Here is a 16864-nt window from a genome sequence, read left to right on the forward strand (position 1 = left end):
GTTGTGTTTGAAGTGGTCCACCAGCCATGGGAGAAATCACCTTATTTCAGCTGTACTGTTTGGAGAGGCTTAAGCTTTATGTGCCTCTGTGTGTGTTCACCCTCCATGATCAGAGGCAACATGACTCTGAATACCAATTGCTGGGAGTCACAAATGAGTAGGATGCTGTTGGGCCTGCATCCTGCTTCAGGCCTCCCACAGGCATCTGGCTGGCTACTGTGAGGATACTGGACTACAAGGGATATTGACCTGATCAAGCAAGCTGTGTGTGTGTGAGAGAGAGAGCCCTAGCTATATGCCTGCAAATGGGTGTGGTTTGTATGGTTGGTGCATGTTTGGATACGACTTTGGCATGCAGTTTTTGAAGGGTTGGTCTACCCTGAATATAGTTCTTGTACCAATTTACTGCTCTCCCCTCCCCAGGTACAGTGTTACCTCGGGTTAAGTACTTAATTCGTTCTGGAGGTCTGTTCTTAACCTGAAACTGTTCTTAACCTGAAGCACCACTTTAGCTAATGGGGCCTCCTACTGCTGCTGTGCCGCTGGAACACAATTTCTGTTCTCATCCTGAAGCAAGGTTCTTAACCTGAAGCACTATTTCTGGGTTAGCAGAGTCTGTAACCTGAAGCGTATATAACCCGAAGTGTATGTAACCCGAGGTACCACTGTATATCGTTTAACATATTTATGATCATCAGGGGCCGATACAGCAGATTAGCATTCTCTTTTTACTTCTGTAAAATCTCTGGGATGCCTTGATTGATTTCAAATTGTGCCCTTTGTTTTGCTTCTTAAATGATGCCTGCCCCACCCTTTCCGATTCTTGCCTTAATTCTGTTCAGGGATTTGCTGTATGGATGCAGTACACTGTGCCAAAACTGCCTATCCATTTTCTGGGATGAGCAAAATATAACTCCATATATTTCTTGCCTTCAGAGAAGCTTCACCTGCTTTCACCTGTAGTCACTGTAGTTTATTTATAGCATTGCATTGGTCTGGCAGGATGAATTAAGCTGGTTCAGTTGCTTAGACAAAAATAGTTGCTTTTGAGATACTCTTGCATTATTACAGATAAACCACATTTACAGTTCACTGAAGCAAGAGAAACCCACGAAGGTCCTTGGGAGCATCTGTGCATTGTTTCAGATCTGATAGATATTTCATATTAAAAAACATCTTAAATCAAATACTAAAAATCCAAATATTGGTGTGTGTTTCAGTGAATGCTATAAATCAGGCCAGCACAAGCTATGGCCCGCCCATCCAAACACAGTTTACAAGCTATGCAATATGCTCTGTAAATCTTCTGGTTTTGCTGCTTGCCTGGGTCTGCAAAAATAAGGAAGTTGTCAAGCACCTGGCAAGCCACAATATATGGCTGGTGGGCAGTTTCAGCTTGGTGGGTTGCAAGTTGCACTGGCTTGATATAAATCCCTGTTGCCTAACTTGAGGAACTATCTCAAGGAACATAAAATAATCCCCTGAAACGTGTCTTGGCTCACTTGCTTTAGTCATCCGGAGCCATTTGATGTACACAAAGAAATGCCCCCCCAAAGGTGGTTATAAATATCTGAAATGCAATTCCTCTTTAAATGTCCAGTACATTTCAAGCAGCCACAAGCTCTTCCTCAGGTAATTCTAAAAAGGCTACAAGGAGAGCTGGCTTCCTTTCTCTCTGCCATGAGTGGTACTGACTGTTTACAAGCACCTTTGGGACTTCCCGTATTGTGTAGCCTGCCATCGTTGTGCCCTTTGCTTTCCCAGAGTATGCCATCTTTTCTTCTGTTGGTAATATAGTACACTGTTGTTGGTCTGGATTCTGGACTCTATAGTTGAAGTGTTAGAGCTGGAGGAGCTTTTTGGCTTCTTCCTGTTCTGCGAAATCTGCAAATAATTGCACTTGAAGCCTAGGGAAACTTGATGGTATGTCATTTTCCAGCTCTACAATTCTATGATTCTACATTTCTGTGATTTTGGGCTCCAGCTGTGAGATTCTGCCCCCCTCCCAACTTTTGGCAGCTATGATTGCTGATCTAGAGCCATGGCTAGGGGGAAGGGGGTCTAGCCAGGGTTTCTGCCCTGGGTGAAGCCTCCATAGAGGCGCCATTGAGGCTGCCAGCCTCTCAACATGTCTGGGCTTCAGCTGGAGAGAAAGATGAAAAAGTGAATCGCAGCAGGAGTTCCATCCTTCCCCTTTCCCCATGAAGCTGAAGGCGGCTCATTTACAACATGATACAGAGAGAGAGGGGACGCGGGTGGCGCTGTGGGTAAAAGCCTCAGCGCCTAGGGCTTGCCGGTCGAAAGGTCGGCGGCTCGAATCCCCGCGGCGGGGTGTGCTCCCGTTGTTCGGTCCCAGCGCCTGCCAACCTAGCAGTTTGAAAGCACGTCAAAGTGCAAGTAGATAAATAGGGACCACTTACTAGCAGGAAGGTAAATGGTGTTTCCGTGTGCGGCTCTGGCTTGCCAGAGCAGCGATGTCACGCTGGCCACGTGACCCGGAAGTGTCTCCGGACAGCGCTGGCCCCCGGCCTCTTGAATGAGATGGGTGCACAACCCTAGAGTCTGTCAAGACTGGCCCATACGGGCAGGGGTACCTTTACCTTTTTACAGGGAGAGAGCAAGAGCTGGAAAATCTGGAGAGGCTGCGTGGCTCTCTCCAGTGCAGGCACCCCAAACTTGGCCCTCCAGCTGTTTTGGGACTACAATTCCCATCATCCCTGACCACTGGTCCTGTTAGCTAGGGATGATGGGAATTGTAGTCCTAAAACAGCTGGAAGGCTGAGTTTGGGGATGCCTGCTGGGATCCCCTGTGGGTTTGCTGCTGTGTGAGAATGAAATTCTGGAGGGACGGAAGGAGGGGCAGGAAGCTGAGGAAGAGAATCAGTTGGACTAGATGGTCCTTGGCGTCCCTTCCAACTCTACAATTATATGATTCTATAATCCCTTCAGGACTTTGAATGTGTTTAAATAGCTAACGTTGAGTCATTTTACAGACTATACATGATCTACGCACAGGAAAGTAAGGAGTGTGAGAGCATTTTTCCTGCCAGAGGCAGTTTCCTGGCAAAGCTCTGGTCAGCCCGGCTGCATTAGGATTGTAATGGGAGGGTACTTTCTACTTTAGACTTGCAAAAAGCATTTCTTCACCTTACATGGAACCTTAAATGACTACAAAATTATCATTTCCTAAAATGAGTAATTAAAGAAAAATAAAATTGAAAGGAATCTTGTTGAAGCTTATTTGAGAGTAAATTTACACATCAAAACTCTTTGAAAAGAGTTTGCACAGGACCAAGGAGAGGGGTGGGTGGCAAAAAGACACAAAGGGTGGGGAGGACATTTTAAAAGGAAACCAGAGGGTCTTGTGACCAAATAAATAGAATTCAAAACCTGACCTCAGATAGACAATTGCTGCACATGGAAGTTCTATTTTGACAAACAATTTGCTTTTACTGGAGGGGATGCTCATTTTCCCTTTGGTCATACAGTCATACTTCTTCTTAGGATTCCTTTGTATTCAAATGATCTATTGCTTACTTTTTATGCCCTTTATAAATAAATGTGTTAAGGTGTGTGTTTATATGTATGTATGGGGATGGGGATGGGTGAAGGTAACTGACAAAAATGAGCAGAGGCACCATATTGCTCTATTTCTGAGCTTTGGAATATTGGCAGGTAGGAAAGTGAGGGGCAGGGGAAATACTGGGTATCATAATCTTTGTTTCTTTCTTGAAATATTATATAACAGAATACACAAAAAGAAAAATACAGTTAATATCCTTAGTATATACTTGGACGATTATTCACAACTTACAGAACAAATATTCATAAAGGATTTTACCAGGGAACACAATGCAGAGCAGTGGCAGCTCTGTGTCTTGTATAATATCTAATTAGGCCCTGAAGATAAAGTAGCGTTCCTCTTGTTTAGTAATTACAGTGGAAAGAAATGTTCTGGGGTTGCCACCATAACTGTGCCGTGGTATGCAATGTGATGCAGTTTTCAAGTGGCAAGGTTTTCTTTTTTTCTTTCATCTTCTCAAAAACCACTTTCTCAGACTAATGTGCTTCTGAAATGTTCTTTTGTTTGCAGTAGCAAATATACTCCTGTTGTAAAGAATTCAGCTGCAGGTCACCGTTTGGTACTGCAGAGTTCAGTGACCACATTTTGCTCCTGGCTGTCCCAGCTGTGGCCCCTTCGCACAAATCACTGGCAAGCTAACCCCATTCCTTATTACTACTCCAACATGACTTGGCTCCTATTTAATGTAGAAATAAGAAGAAGAAAAAGAAGCTAATTAACAAAGTCTTCCAAACAAAACAGTATCGTTTGGAGGAGGGGTGGAGTTGGGTTTTTTTAAACCAAAACCTTATTAAGGCAACCCCCAGTTTCAGATAAATAGATTCAAGTGACTATAATACATGATTGATTAGTCTATGCACACAGTATGGATCATGTTAAATGGTAGCTTAAACAAATAGATAATGCATGTGTGAGGCACAATCTACCTAGAGGTTTTCTTGTGCTGATCTCATTGAGGCTTGTGCAGGAGAACTTCCAGAATGCTTTTGCAGGAATAAATAGCACACATACCTACTTGGGACAATCCCCTCCACCTCTGCAACCAGGGAATGATGGGCTAGAGTGATAGGATTGGTGGGAGGCCTGCTGTGTTGCCTCCTGTTGGTTTAAAGCGCCCTCCCACTGCTTCTCTGGGACACCCTCCAAAGCATACAGTAGGAAAAAGTATTATTGGAACTGCAGGAGAGAATTCAGCTCTTTGCCTTTTCCTCAGTCCACGTAGTGTGCTGGCTTCAGAGAAGAAAAGGAGCATGACAGAACACACACACACCCTCCACAATTCAAGCTTTCTGTTGCTTGGATCAGACCTGAAGCTTGGTTGACAGTTCACCCAGAAGCCAGCTCTCTCTGAGCTTTGCAGCACTGTACATTGAGTGAAACACCACTGCATGCCTTCCTATCCCACGAAACGCAGCGTGACCTGCATGGCTTTGTGCTTGCTCTCCTCTTAGCTTTACACCTACTGCCTGCATGCTATCTTCCTCACGCACCATTTCCATGCTTCTGTGGCTTTTAGGATTTGAGGAGCAGTTCTTCTACAAAGGGCGAAGACAGGTCTTTTACAACCTCCTAAGTCTGCTTTCCTGAATCCATATGGAAACAACTCAACATACCTCCGTGTCTGCGTGTGAAGTGTCGTGATTTCATTATATTGAAACTAACCTTTATTTTAAATGGCATTTATGAACATCAAAAGGACATGATTTCTCTTCACATTATGTGCACAAAATTCTAATCCTAGTAGGCTGCTTTTTTCTTTATGCAAGTTTGCATTTCCTTATGGAAGTTTAACTCATCATAGCTGCTGTTTTCCTCCAGGGCTGCTGACGGGGAGGGGGGGTTACAGGGGGTACACATGTACCAGGCTATGAGCCAGCAGGGGCTCCTGCCTCTTGGTTTTCTTTTTTCTTTTACAAAAAAAAGTCAATCAAATACTTCTGAAGAAAGTTAGAAAGCAGAGGCAGCTTTAAGGGTGCAGCAATTAGCAGTAAGCACCATTGCTAAGGATGCTTAATCACCATTGCTGAGCAATTAAAGAAAGGTATGTGGACCACCTTCACCTGGTACTTGGGAGGAAGTTCTCCCAGAGCAGTACAAAAGAGTAGGAGAGACTAGTAGTTCCTGCTATACGCAGGATGGACGAAGATACTGAGATATGTATACATGTCCCCAATATTTTCTTCACCCCAAAATGGGCTGCCTTTACAGAGTAAAACCTAATTTGCTTATTTAGGTATGTTCTACTCAAAAGCAATTTCCTTGAAATAAATGAGGCTTCCTTCCTACTAGAAAAAAAGGGTGCTGTTGTAAGCTTCCCACCCTGCTTTTTTTGTTTTCCACCCAGTCACTACTGTTCTGCTTGTCATCACTGGGCTGTTATTTATTAATATACAATCACCATAAACAAAAATGTGAAATGAATCTGCAAACACTTTGCAGCTGCAGCAAGGTTACTGTTCATCTAGGGACTGTACTGTAACGCAGTAGTTCGGTTTGTTTATCAGAGTTGGCAATATGTTTTGTGCATGAGTTTTGCTGAGAGCTGTGAAACTGCACATATTTGTTGCCACTTGTTGTATATTTTGTATCTTGATTTTTCTCCTGGGAGTTCCAGGCTGTGTACCTTTTCTTTCCCTTCTCCCTGCCCCCTTTTTTATCTTAACCACAGCCCTGGGACGTAGGCTAGGCTGAGAGTTCAAATGCTAAATTTGTGAAACTGCACATACGTACTTGGGAGTACTTTTTTGCTTGTTTTTATTTATCAGGGTTGGCAAACTGTTTGTTTGTTTTGGTATTTTGCTGTGAATAGGAGAACTATGAAATGTTGCAATTAAAGCAAGGGGGATATTGTGAATGACATATGTGTAACTTTCTTTTGGATTCAGGAACTCTCAGTTGTATACATTACCTGCCGCCCTTTTATCTTAGCAGTAGGAGCCACCCTCTTCCTGTAACTGTAATTTATTTTTAAACCGTGCAGTGATGGGCAGCTAAGAAATCAAATAAATATTAGGAATAGCAGCCCTGTGGGGTAGGCTAGGCGAAGTTAATACATATGCATAAGCAGCAGTTCTTGCTAATAGATTGTGGAGTGGGGGCGGAGATGAGGCCACAATTCACCTACAGTTCACCAGCCCACAAAATCCCTTTGGAATCCCTGGTGTTTCTTTCCATAATGGAGAGAAATGCACCTGTACTTAGTCTGTTTGTCTTTTCCAGACTTCCAATCCCTTAACCTTTTGTGTTGTGGTTTTTTGTTTTTGTTTTTAAGATGATGAGCCTGAGGGTAGGGATGGTCTTATTACTGATCATTATGAGCTGGTCTGAGGTACAGGCAACACCTGATTTGCATGGGGGTTGCGTTACAAGTCACTGTGCGCTCCTGCAGAGCACGCATATGCCTGCCTGTTACATCCAGCCTCCATTGTGCCCTCTTCCAGTTCCAAAAATGACCCACACATGCAAGGTTGCATGTTCTTTGAATGCATGCAAAACGGGGATTGCCTGTACTTTTTGAGCTGAAGAGCAGGTTAAAAATACTTTTAATAAATGTATGATGCACATGATCCTGCACTACTATACGTATGGGCTTGTGTAACTCGGAAGCATTTGCAATGTTAGTCAGGAGGATACCTATTCTTGTAGAACACAAGTTAATTCACTAGTTAATACACTATGTCTCTGTAGCATACATGTATGTCTTTGAAGTATATGTGCATTATGTCAAGATGATAGTGCTGAATTTCTAAGTATTTTAGATGTTTGAATACATATATTTTTTAAAGCTGATAAAAGAAGAGGCTGGCAGTTTCAAGGGGAGGGGTTGCTTTTATATCACTGGCCAAACTCTGATTCAAAAGAGCCAGTGGATTGTAAAGGTGAGGTGTCTTGTCACCCCAGAGTGTCCAAACCTGCAACTTTCCCAGGGTGAAATTATATCTGTGCTCTCTCAGCAAAGATGGCAATTGGCAGTGTTTTGTTGTTTTTTTTCACTTCTGAGGGTGAAATTGCCAAGGGGAGAATAAACATCTAATGCGCCTTCCGAAAGTTTTACAATGGGTGTTAGCTTCTCCTTGCTGTTAGATGATCTGGAACAATCCCAAGGGAATGTGCCGCTGAAGTTCCAAAAGAAATAATTCAGTACTTCTGTTCTTCATAAGTGCAGACAAAAGAAAGCAATCACTTTTGTCAAAACCTGGAAGAGTGAACTACCTTGGCACAAGTCAAGAACAATCAGGTATTCGCTCCCTGACCCCACCCCCGCAAAGGAAGACATATTGTTTCCTGGAGCTGTGTCAAAACTTGGGGTTCAAATATCCTGAATAATTTTGTGTCCTACAAAACTACCCTTTCATTGGGGAATTGGGGGGGGGGTGTTTGAAAGGACGTGAAAGTGTTTGTGGGAGAAGGACGTTTGACCCTGTTGCAACAAGGCTGAAAGTTCCTCTTTTGCTGCACTCAGTGCATGAAAATGAGAAGTGTCAGTCAGGCTTGTTGAATATTGGAAATCACATTTGAATGAGCATTTGAATGCATATAGGAGCGTACATCTCACTGTTGTTGATGGAATGCATGCTTAAGATGTTTGATTCCATGTCTCTGGAATCTGGCATGGTTAGAGTGGGCCTGGGATTCAGAATGAGGACGGTATGACTTTGCACCCCCTGACAATTCCTATATAGCGCAGGGATGGGTAACTTGTGGCCCTTGAGAGGTTGTTGCGCTATGTTTGCCATCGTCTCTGATCATTGGCTGTTCTGGCTGGGGTTGCTGGGTGCGCCTGGCATTTTCCCATATGTGGCATTGCCAAATGTATGAGGTTGAAAATTTGGCACAGGTCTATTATTTCCCAAAGTAACTTTTCAAAGGATGTTGGCATTGATCGATGTTATTTTATTACAAATTAACAAAACAGAAAACATCAGTGGATGGTCATCTTAAAATACATATGCTGCTAGTCATATATATATATGTCCACATTAAAGAACACAGCAGTTAATAGTGCCAGCTGTGTTGTCATGCTACATGCAGTAAGTTATGTTTGTTATCCTAATATTGCATGAGTTTGTGTGCAGAGGTGTGCTACTTTGTATATTATCCCTTTAAAAAGTGTAAGTAAAAGTACAAAAGCATTATAAGAGCCCTGCTGAATCAGACCCAAGGCCCATGTAGCACAGCATCCTGTTCTCACAGGAGTTAGCCAGATGCCTATGGAAGTCTGCAAGCAGGATATGAATGTAAAAATACTGTAGATGTAGCAGGTTGCAGCAGTATCGTGCCAGGGACTCCATAATGATTATGGGCAGGACTGGGAGAAGTATCATATATAGCCAGTTCTTAAATATTTTGTTGACATCTCAGGGAGCATGTTGAAGACATATTTATTTAATTATATGTATAGATATTCTTTTCTAAGTTATAGGGATGGCATACAATATCCTGTTGCAGGATATTTAGGATATCTGCATACATAATTGAGAGTATTGTCCGTATAGTGATTCTTAAGAATAGCTTTTTCACGTGCATTTTGTTCTAGTAGGAACAGCTGTGTGCAGTTTGGTTAGGAACAGTCATGATGTTAATTTGTATAAATAAGTGTTAATGTAGAAACCAAGTTGATTTGAAGCTGATCACATGGTTTTGGTATTGCTTCTGATTGCTTCTGTTGTGTTTTTTAAAAAATAGTTTATCACACGCAGGGATAGGGAGAGAATTTGTCTAGGACCATTGCAACGTTTTTCTGCATTCCTACAGATGTATTCAGTTCATATTTTGACATCATATTTGCAGTGATTCAGAGTTCTTCATTCCTGAAAATGAGTTATTTCATAAGTTTGTAGTAGCAGTAGAGAGAACTATTTCATACATGGTACACAGGAAACAATTGAAGAAATGGTTACAGCAATTGACTCAGATTCTAGCATCATGTGAACCTACAGAAAGTGAAGGATTAACTTTCCATTAAGTTTTAATTCATTTTTATTCTGTAGCATTCATAAGAATCCTGCTGTTTCTAGCTTCCAAAATATAAAAGATGATGGTCCTTGACTATCAGGCTCCTCCTCCCATGTTATCTCTCTCTGTCTCTCTCACACACACACCTGTAATATGGGGATAATAATATTGATGTATCACAGGAATGTTGCAAGAATTAATTTGAAACTTAAAAGGAAAGCAAAACACCACACTACAAAATAGTAGTATATGAGTGTTGGTAACATTTGAACATTAAGGATTTTAAGAAAATAGCATCAGTAGAAAAGGAAATTTTGAGGTCACAAACACACATTTGTATGAGAAAAGACTTTTTGGTTGGTAGATATTTGGCTCTGTTGGCACTGAAATAAACTGAAAAATAGTAGCTCAAAACCTTTCTGCTAAAATTACTGAGTATTGAATTGATTTCTCTTAGAAGATTCAGGGAAATGATGAAATTCATCAGAAACTGCATCCATTACATAATACCTGCATGGCAGCACTGGATCTGGTCAGGTACCGGTATATTTGCATATTTACCTGAGGGTCAGTGCAGCATGGGATTTGAGGTATTTTAAGTTGTGAAAACACATTTATACATATTGGTGTGTGTGTCTGTTTGATCAAGATTGCATCACTTGTAGTGTTCTTAAGCTGGACAAATAACTGTAGTACCTACTTATGTGCACACGTACTTTAGAATCATTGCAAGAAGGACAAATAGGTTCAGCTAGGACTGTATTTTAAAGTGTCACAAAAGTGCAGAACATTAAAACATTAAAAAAACACACACACCAGAACTCCCAGGATGCATGTGCACAGTGTGCTGCAATGAAAGCATTGCATAATTTAAAAGCGTTCAGAATTTTGGGAATGATAATCAAGGTGAGGTGCTGTTTGTGAATTTCTGTAGTAGTGCCATTCCTAAAGTATGCATTTTCCTATTAACTGACACCATGTATAAAATGTCAGATGCATTATTTCATATTTCATTCCGTTCTCATCCTTCATAGGGAACAAAAGTCTCTGCTTTTGAAAAATGATATGCGTCTTGCATATTGTACTAGCATGATAAGGGCATTTGCATGTACTGCTTTAATGGAAAAACCTTTCTAGATCAGTCTTCATACAAAATGTTGCTTACCAGTAGTGGCAAAATCATTAATGAGATTGTCATTCTGTTGGACACATGGCTCTCCCCTTCTCTTGGAACTCCTGAAGTTGTATGAAATCAGGAGATGCAGATACCTTAAATGGAAGATTTGTTGGTACATCTCAGGAGAGTGTTTCTTTGGCGCTCTTTCTCTCACTCTCCCCCCACCCCACCCCCCATTTGAAGGGTTTAGTGTTCTGCATAGAAAGGTGGCTCATAGTACATGTTCAATACAATTATTGGGATCTCTCACCTGTTCCTTTGCTATAAGCCATAGACAGGGAGTTTTAGTTCAACAGCATCTAAAGAGCCACAGGTTCTCTACCCCTGCTGTGAAAATAAGCCCAACAAATATCAGCCAGACATATTTGTCAGGGAAAGGAGTTCTTTCTAGTAAGGATTTATAGTAAACTTGAATGTTGTGAGCTATGTTTTAAAGTTGTGTTGTTTATTAAAGGTAGAGAGTCCAGTTTCATGTCCTATAGTGAGCAATCTTGGGTTAGATTTTATTATATAGGATATACTGTACTTTTCCACTTGTGTCTTAAAGAGAGTCATTTTTCAGAACTAACACCTGCTGCTCAAGTTCTAGTAAGGAACCTGAGGAAGATGATACATTAGAACATGCCAGATTTCCTTTATGAAAATATTTTCTTCAAAGTCTTTTTGACACTATTGTATTCTAAATTATAATAGATATGGGGGGAAATCATAAAGAAAATCATACAGAGGTGTATCCAACTCGGAGTAAACCCATTAAAATTTATGGAACTGATTAGTTGTGCCTATTAGTTTCAGTGGGTCTACTCTGAGTAGGACTAGCATTGGATACAACCCACAGTATGTTTCATATAGGCCACAAAGCTATTGTTTGTTATATTCCCAAACTCTTCATTTTATCTATAGCCATCTCCTAAACATTTTAATTTTTTCCCCTCTCTTTCCTAGCATTATGTTAAAAGAATGTACGGTCTTCCCACTCAAGGTGGTTGTGGGATGTGTAGACCTGTTTTTGTTGTTCTCCAAGTAGGGCTTCCAGTCTTTCCAAATCCTAAGAACATAGCATTCTTCAAACAATGATAGAAGTCACATCTTAACTCTCTTTGCTTACATTATTGCTTTGTTTGCTCTCCTTTGGACCTAATTGTCTGGGCCCAATATCCAAGAAGCTTGAATGCATTCTGCAACTCTGACCCTTAAACCTAGTTTCAATTATAAAATCTCTCATGTTGTTCTTTTTAAGTTTGAGCTACTGTTTTGAAGGAATGTAGTAGATTTAAGTATTTTTTTTACTTAAGTGTTATCTTATGTCAGGCATATGTTAGTATGCTCAGTTACATTGTCCAGTACAGTATATGCAGTTGCCTCTTTTTGCTGTGAATGATCCAAATGGCTCAGGCAGACTTAGGCAGACATCACAAATATTGAATAATGTCCAACCGTTTTAGTGAAAAAATATTTTAAATGGTCAGGTACAGATTCATCTTTTAAAATGATGTGGTAATACAATGTTTGGGCCTCCTACAAATGGAAATGTGTTAATATTATATTTGTTCTCCGCTGTGCAGAACTATAAATACTCTGGAGAAGCTCATTATAATTTTATCAGCCTCTTAGCCCCTTTATATGCAAAATGATTTACAGTGCTTATCCCAATGGCCCAATAATCCTAATAACTCTGTGGGGTTGTTCTCATTTTATGATGGGTAATTGTATGCCTGTCTGATTAGTTGAGTCCTCACAGGTTATTGCTGATAATATGCGTACAACCCTAAATAAAAAATCTGGGGAGTATTCTGTATCCTCAGTTGGAATATCCCAGCTACATCCTTGAGTGAATATGGTAAGAGGAAGTACCGTTGCCTTAGAAATGTGCCCAGGTTTTGTTTTGTTTACATTCCAGAATTTTGAAACTGGTCTGCTTTGCTGGCTTCAGCAAAATGCTTTGCTTCGCTCTGCCCCACCCTGACTCTTTGCACAGGGCTAGTGCTTGCAGTTTACTGACATTGCATTTCCAGTTTGACTGAGGTGTTTGTTTCATCTGCATCTGCTTGTGGTGCTCCCTTTTGGAGATTTCTTCAGAAAGCTGCTCTGGGGATAGCAGCCTCTTTGGGTGCAGAGGGGCATCTGTCACAACTTGTATAATATTTACATGGAAAATGTCTTTCTCAAAGGCTCTCGGTGCCCCGTGTTTTACAGTACATGAACAGTTGGCTAGTCCAGGTGTTTCCTCTTCTGTTTGCGTGATATGTGAATTGGAAATTCAAGAGAAGAGTTGGCAGAATGGAAGAGCTGAGGGTTTGTATTTACCTATTTTAACTGCATAGCGCATAGGTGGGTTTGGGACATAGCAAAATCCTGCTTTTTTCCTCTCCCTTTGTATTTTTTGATCTTTGTCATTATTAGTGACTTAATCTAGCTCTGAAGTATGAGCACTGAGCTGGTTTTCATTTTTAAACAGAAGTTTGAAAATACTGCTTTTCCATAGTGTGTGTTCAAAGAACACTGTCTTTATTTTTTCCCCCTATCTTGCAATGTAACTAGATTTCAAGTTTAACTGACTTCCTGAGCTATATTTAAAGATGGAGACTGAGGTTTGGTGCTGGTGATGTTTTATTCAGTCTTAAATGTGAACTTAGCTGTGTTGTTGGCTTTTCTAAAATAGAAACTCAAATTCCTAATGGTGTTTGTGTCTTTTCACAGGACAGTCGGCCCAATATGTCAAGACCTCTGATCACTAGGTCCCCTGCATCTCCTTTGAACAATCAAGGCATCCCCACGCCAGCCCAGCTCACAAAATCCAATGCACCGGTACATATTGATGTGGGTGGGCACATGTATACCAGCAGCTTGGCCACACTTACTAAATATCCTGATTCAAGGTAATTCTAAGGACTATGTTGCATGTCTCTGGCAGCCTTGTTAATTTACTCACTTCTATCCTCTGACCTCTGTAACCTTCTTACTTGGTGCAAAACCACTTCACTTGAAGGTGAATCCATACACGTAAAGTCGTAGTTGGAAAGCATTTTGCTAAATGAAACACACCAGTGGATTTTGTTTCTCTACCCAGAACCCACGAGTAACTGACCCACATCACTCATAAACCAGATTCTTTTGCTGTTTTTCTTTGACACTTTCTGTTGAAATTTTGTCAGTCATTCCTCACAATATCACCTCAGAATAATGGGTTTCAACTTAGCATTTAAATCATCTGCTTTAGAAGAAGGGGGTTGGCTTTCTTTTGGACCTGGAAGAGGGAGGAATTTTCTGCCATCAGAATCTCGGATAGAGGGTGTATCTGAACAATTAAAACATAAAATAATTACATTTTTAGACAAATATTTGCTACGTAATAAACATGTACATAGTCCTGGACAAAAGCATTTACTGACATGCACCTGAACAAATGATGCATCTTTGCTAATTTTAATGTAATCTTCTTTCATTTTAAAGGGAACAAGTTACCTGGGTAACTGCAAATTTTATGTACTTACAGTACTCTAGTGAGTACTGTTGGTCTAGAGTTGGGCTTGAGTAATAGGTTTTTAAAACCTTCAAATTATTTTTTATATAGACTCAATGTCTGAAATTGCAAACAGCGATTTGAGTATGCCAGTCAGATGATCATCACTGTCATCTTTGACAGCACTAGTAATTTAGTCTGTGGGAGTGAAGCCTAGTTTCAGACCTCCCACATGCTTCCTGCAAGTAGTGATTGGTGACTAGAATTATGTGTGCAGTATCAATTGGCATTTCAGTTTCTGATTCAGCAGGGAATATGCGTGTGGAAGTCATATTTTACTTTTGGGTCCTCCTTGCTCAATCAGGTCCAACTGTTTGTTAGGCGCCATGCATTCAGTGTAGTAGGCCCACCTGAGATTAAATAGGCACCAACCTTGCAAAATTCAGGTGCATGGCAAAGGCTTTCTTGTTTTAGCAGGCATTTTAAGGCAGCGTTTGAGTTTAAGTTAGATTTCATAATTATTTCTAAAGATATTATTCTCTGTGTGCGTTATTTTTACATGTTCCACTAAGATATGCTGATTATTAAATGGTATATACAGATGTACCTTGGAAGTTGAAAGGAATCTTTTCCGGAAGTCCGTTCGACTTCCCACATGTTCGACTTCCAAGGCATGGCTTCCAATTGGCTGCAGGAAGCTTCTGCAGCCAATCAGAAGCTGTGTGGAGGCCTCACCAGACTTTCAGCTTCCAAAAGAACATTCGAAAACTGGAACAATCACTTCCAGTTTTTGATCGTTCGGGAGCCAAAACTTTTGGCAACTAAGCTATTTGACTTCCAAGGTAAGACTGTACATGTCTTTTAAAAAAAAATCTGTTTCCTGGATAAGGAGAAATTGCATTTAGTTATAACAGGAAATAGTTATTATGTCATTACTTATATTGAGCAGGTATCTAGAGAGATTGATGCAACACTACCTGCTAGATTTAATATATTAGATCTTGGTGGTAGTGGTGGTGTCACTTCTGTTTGAACCACAACAAAAATCTACTGTGCCTGCTCACAAAGTTATTAAAATTTGCATAGTCAAATGAGCGGCTCTTACTAAGGAATGAATTCTACCCCCCACAAGTATTTTTCAGTTCACAGGTGATCCTATAGTGTCTTGATCCATTATTGGTACAGAATAACTAATTGGTACAGAATAACTAACTGCAACATTGTGTTCCCTTGTGTCAGCTTTCTTTTTTGTATATATTAAGAAAAATATCTATGGAAGCCAGACCTGTAGTATTTGTGATTTCAGGAGAGATTGGGATCTTTCTAGAATATGAGGGGTTGCAACATGCCAGTATTTATTTATTTTTACCAGTTTTAGTTTAGAGTACTAAATTATAGAATTTGTAGGAAGAGTGTGGTGGTAAATGAGGAACAAAAATATCATAAGTTGTTCACAAGCAATCCAAAAAAACCCAGAACTCTGGCATCATAGAGGAGCAGTAATAGTCTGGTTTTCAGCTGGTGGGTTGGGACCCACTAATCTGTGTTGGGCCCAGCAGCAACAGCACTACCACCTTACAAATACATAATCAGAATTTAAGAGAAGCTCTGTGTCCAAGCATGAAGAAACGTAATAATTCATATAACTTACTTTTCTGAGAATTCATGAAGTTAGTGCCCCAGCTTCTGCTATGCTAGTCTTTCTTAAATTGCTATATGGTTTCAAAGCAGTTTAATATACTTCTTGTGTATAATTGCAGGACTAAACAGAGTCTGCTTGTAGCTTTACAGCCAACACCCATGGCCACCCACAGGGTATGTTTGAAGCTTCAGTATATAGCTGCCAGGTTCTCTGCTGTTTCTTGCTGGCTTTGTTCCACTTTTTTGCTGGCTTTGCATTTGGAAAGCTTTGCCCCTTTTGAGATTTGTTTCCCAATGCTTTGTTAAAAGACAGCCACGAGGTGAGGAAGAGCTTTTGGATCTGAAGGCATTATTTTCAAACTGATGCTTTGGCCAAAAAAACCTTACCTGTTCTTATGGCATGCATTATGTGAAATCACACAAGGGGGAGAGGGCCACAAAATTTTACTTCCCCCTGTTATTGACACTCAGCATACCCTTTCAAACTATGTTTTTGCAATCAGAATTTCTCTTCTCTCTCTTCAGATTCTCATGTCTGCTGCTCTGATTTGTTGTTGGCTGAGGGCAAAACCAGAAGTTAGCTTAATTGCTTAGCTGTCTGTGTTTTTTTTTCTTTATTTAATTACAGTCATAGGGACAATTTTTCCATTGGGACCACAAAGCGCAGAGAGGAGTTGTTTAACTCTTCCTTTCTAGCTGTGTTCCAAATGAAAAGTACCCCTGTGCAGGTAGGAGACTTAGGGACAAAACACTTCCATTGTCATCACTGAAAACTTGTTTCTAAGCCTTATAACTGCTGTGTGTGTATGTGTGTGCGTGTGCGTGTGTGTATTGGAATCACAGCTGGGGAGAAAAGAGTTAAATCCTCTTCCCCATACACTGTTGTCCCCAGGAACATCGCCAGTCCACACCTGTAATTAAGTCAAGAAAAAAAAACAAAGATAAAGTTGTCTGTTGTGCACTTACTGTAATGCTTTGTTTGACTTGGTTCTTTTGTTGAAAGCATAAGCCAGTGGATGCTTAAATCCCATTGCTTATTTTGAAT

General features: G+C 40.6%; 1 protein-coding gene across 5 annotated transcripts in view; it reads left to right on the forward strand.

The window, feature by feature from the left end:
* Nucleotides 1-16864, forward strand: part of KCTD1 (potassium channel tetramerization domain containing 1) — a 71295-nt gene that overhangs the window by 37102 nt on the left and 17329 nt on the right. For 4 of the 5 annotated variants that reach the window (XM_053396334.1, XM_053396335.1, XM_053396336.1 and 1 more), the window contains one exon: nt 13416-13594. In XM_053396334.1, coding sequence (XP_053252309.1) covers nt 13416-13594 — 179 coding nt within the window. Of the gene's footprint in view, nt 1-12897; nt 13011-13415; nt 13595-16864 lie in introns of those variants that run through there. The other variant, XM_053396333.1, reaches the window with a different exon arrangement.

The sequence above is a fragment of the Podarcis raffonei genome, chromosome 7 (genome assembly GCF_027172205.1).
Source record: "Podarcis raffonei isolate rPodRaf1 chromosome 7, rPodRaf1.pri, whole genome shotgun sequence".
In the NCBI taxonomy this organism is placed as follows: Eukaryota; Metazoa; Chordata; class Lepidosauria; order Squamata; family Lacertidae; genus Podarcis; species Podarcis raffonei.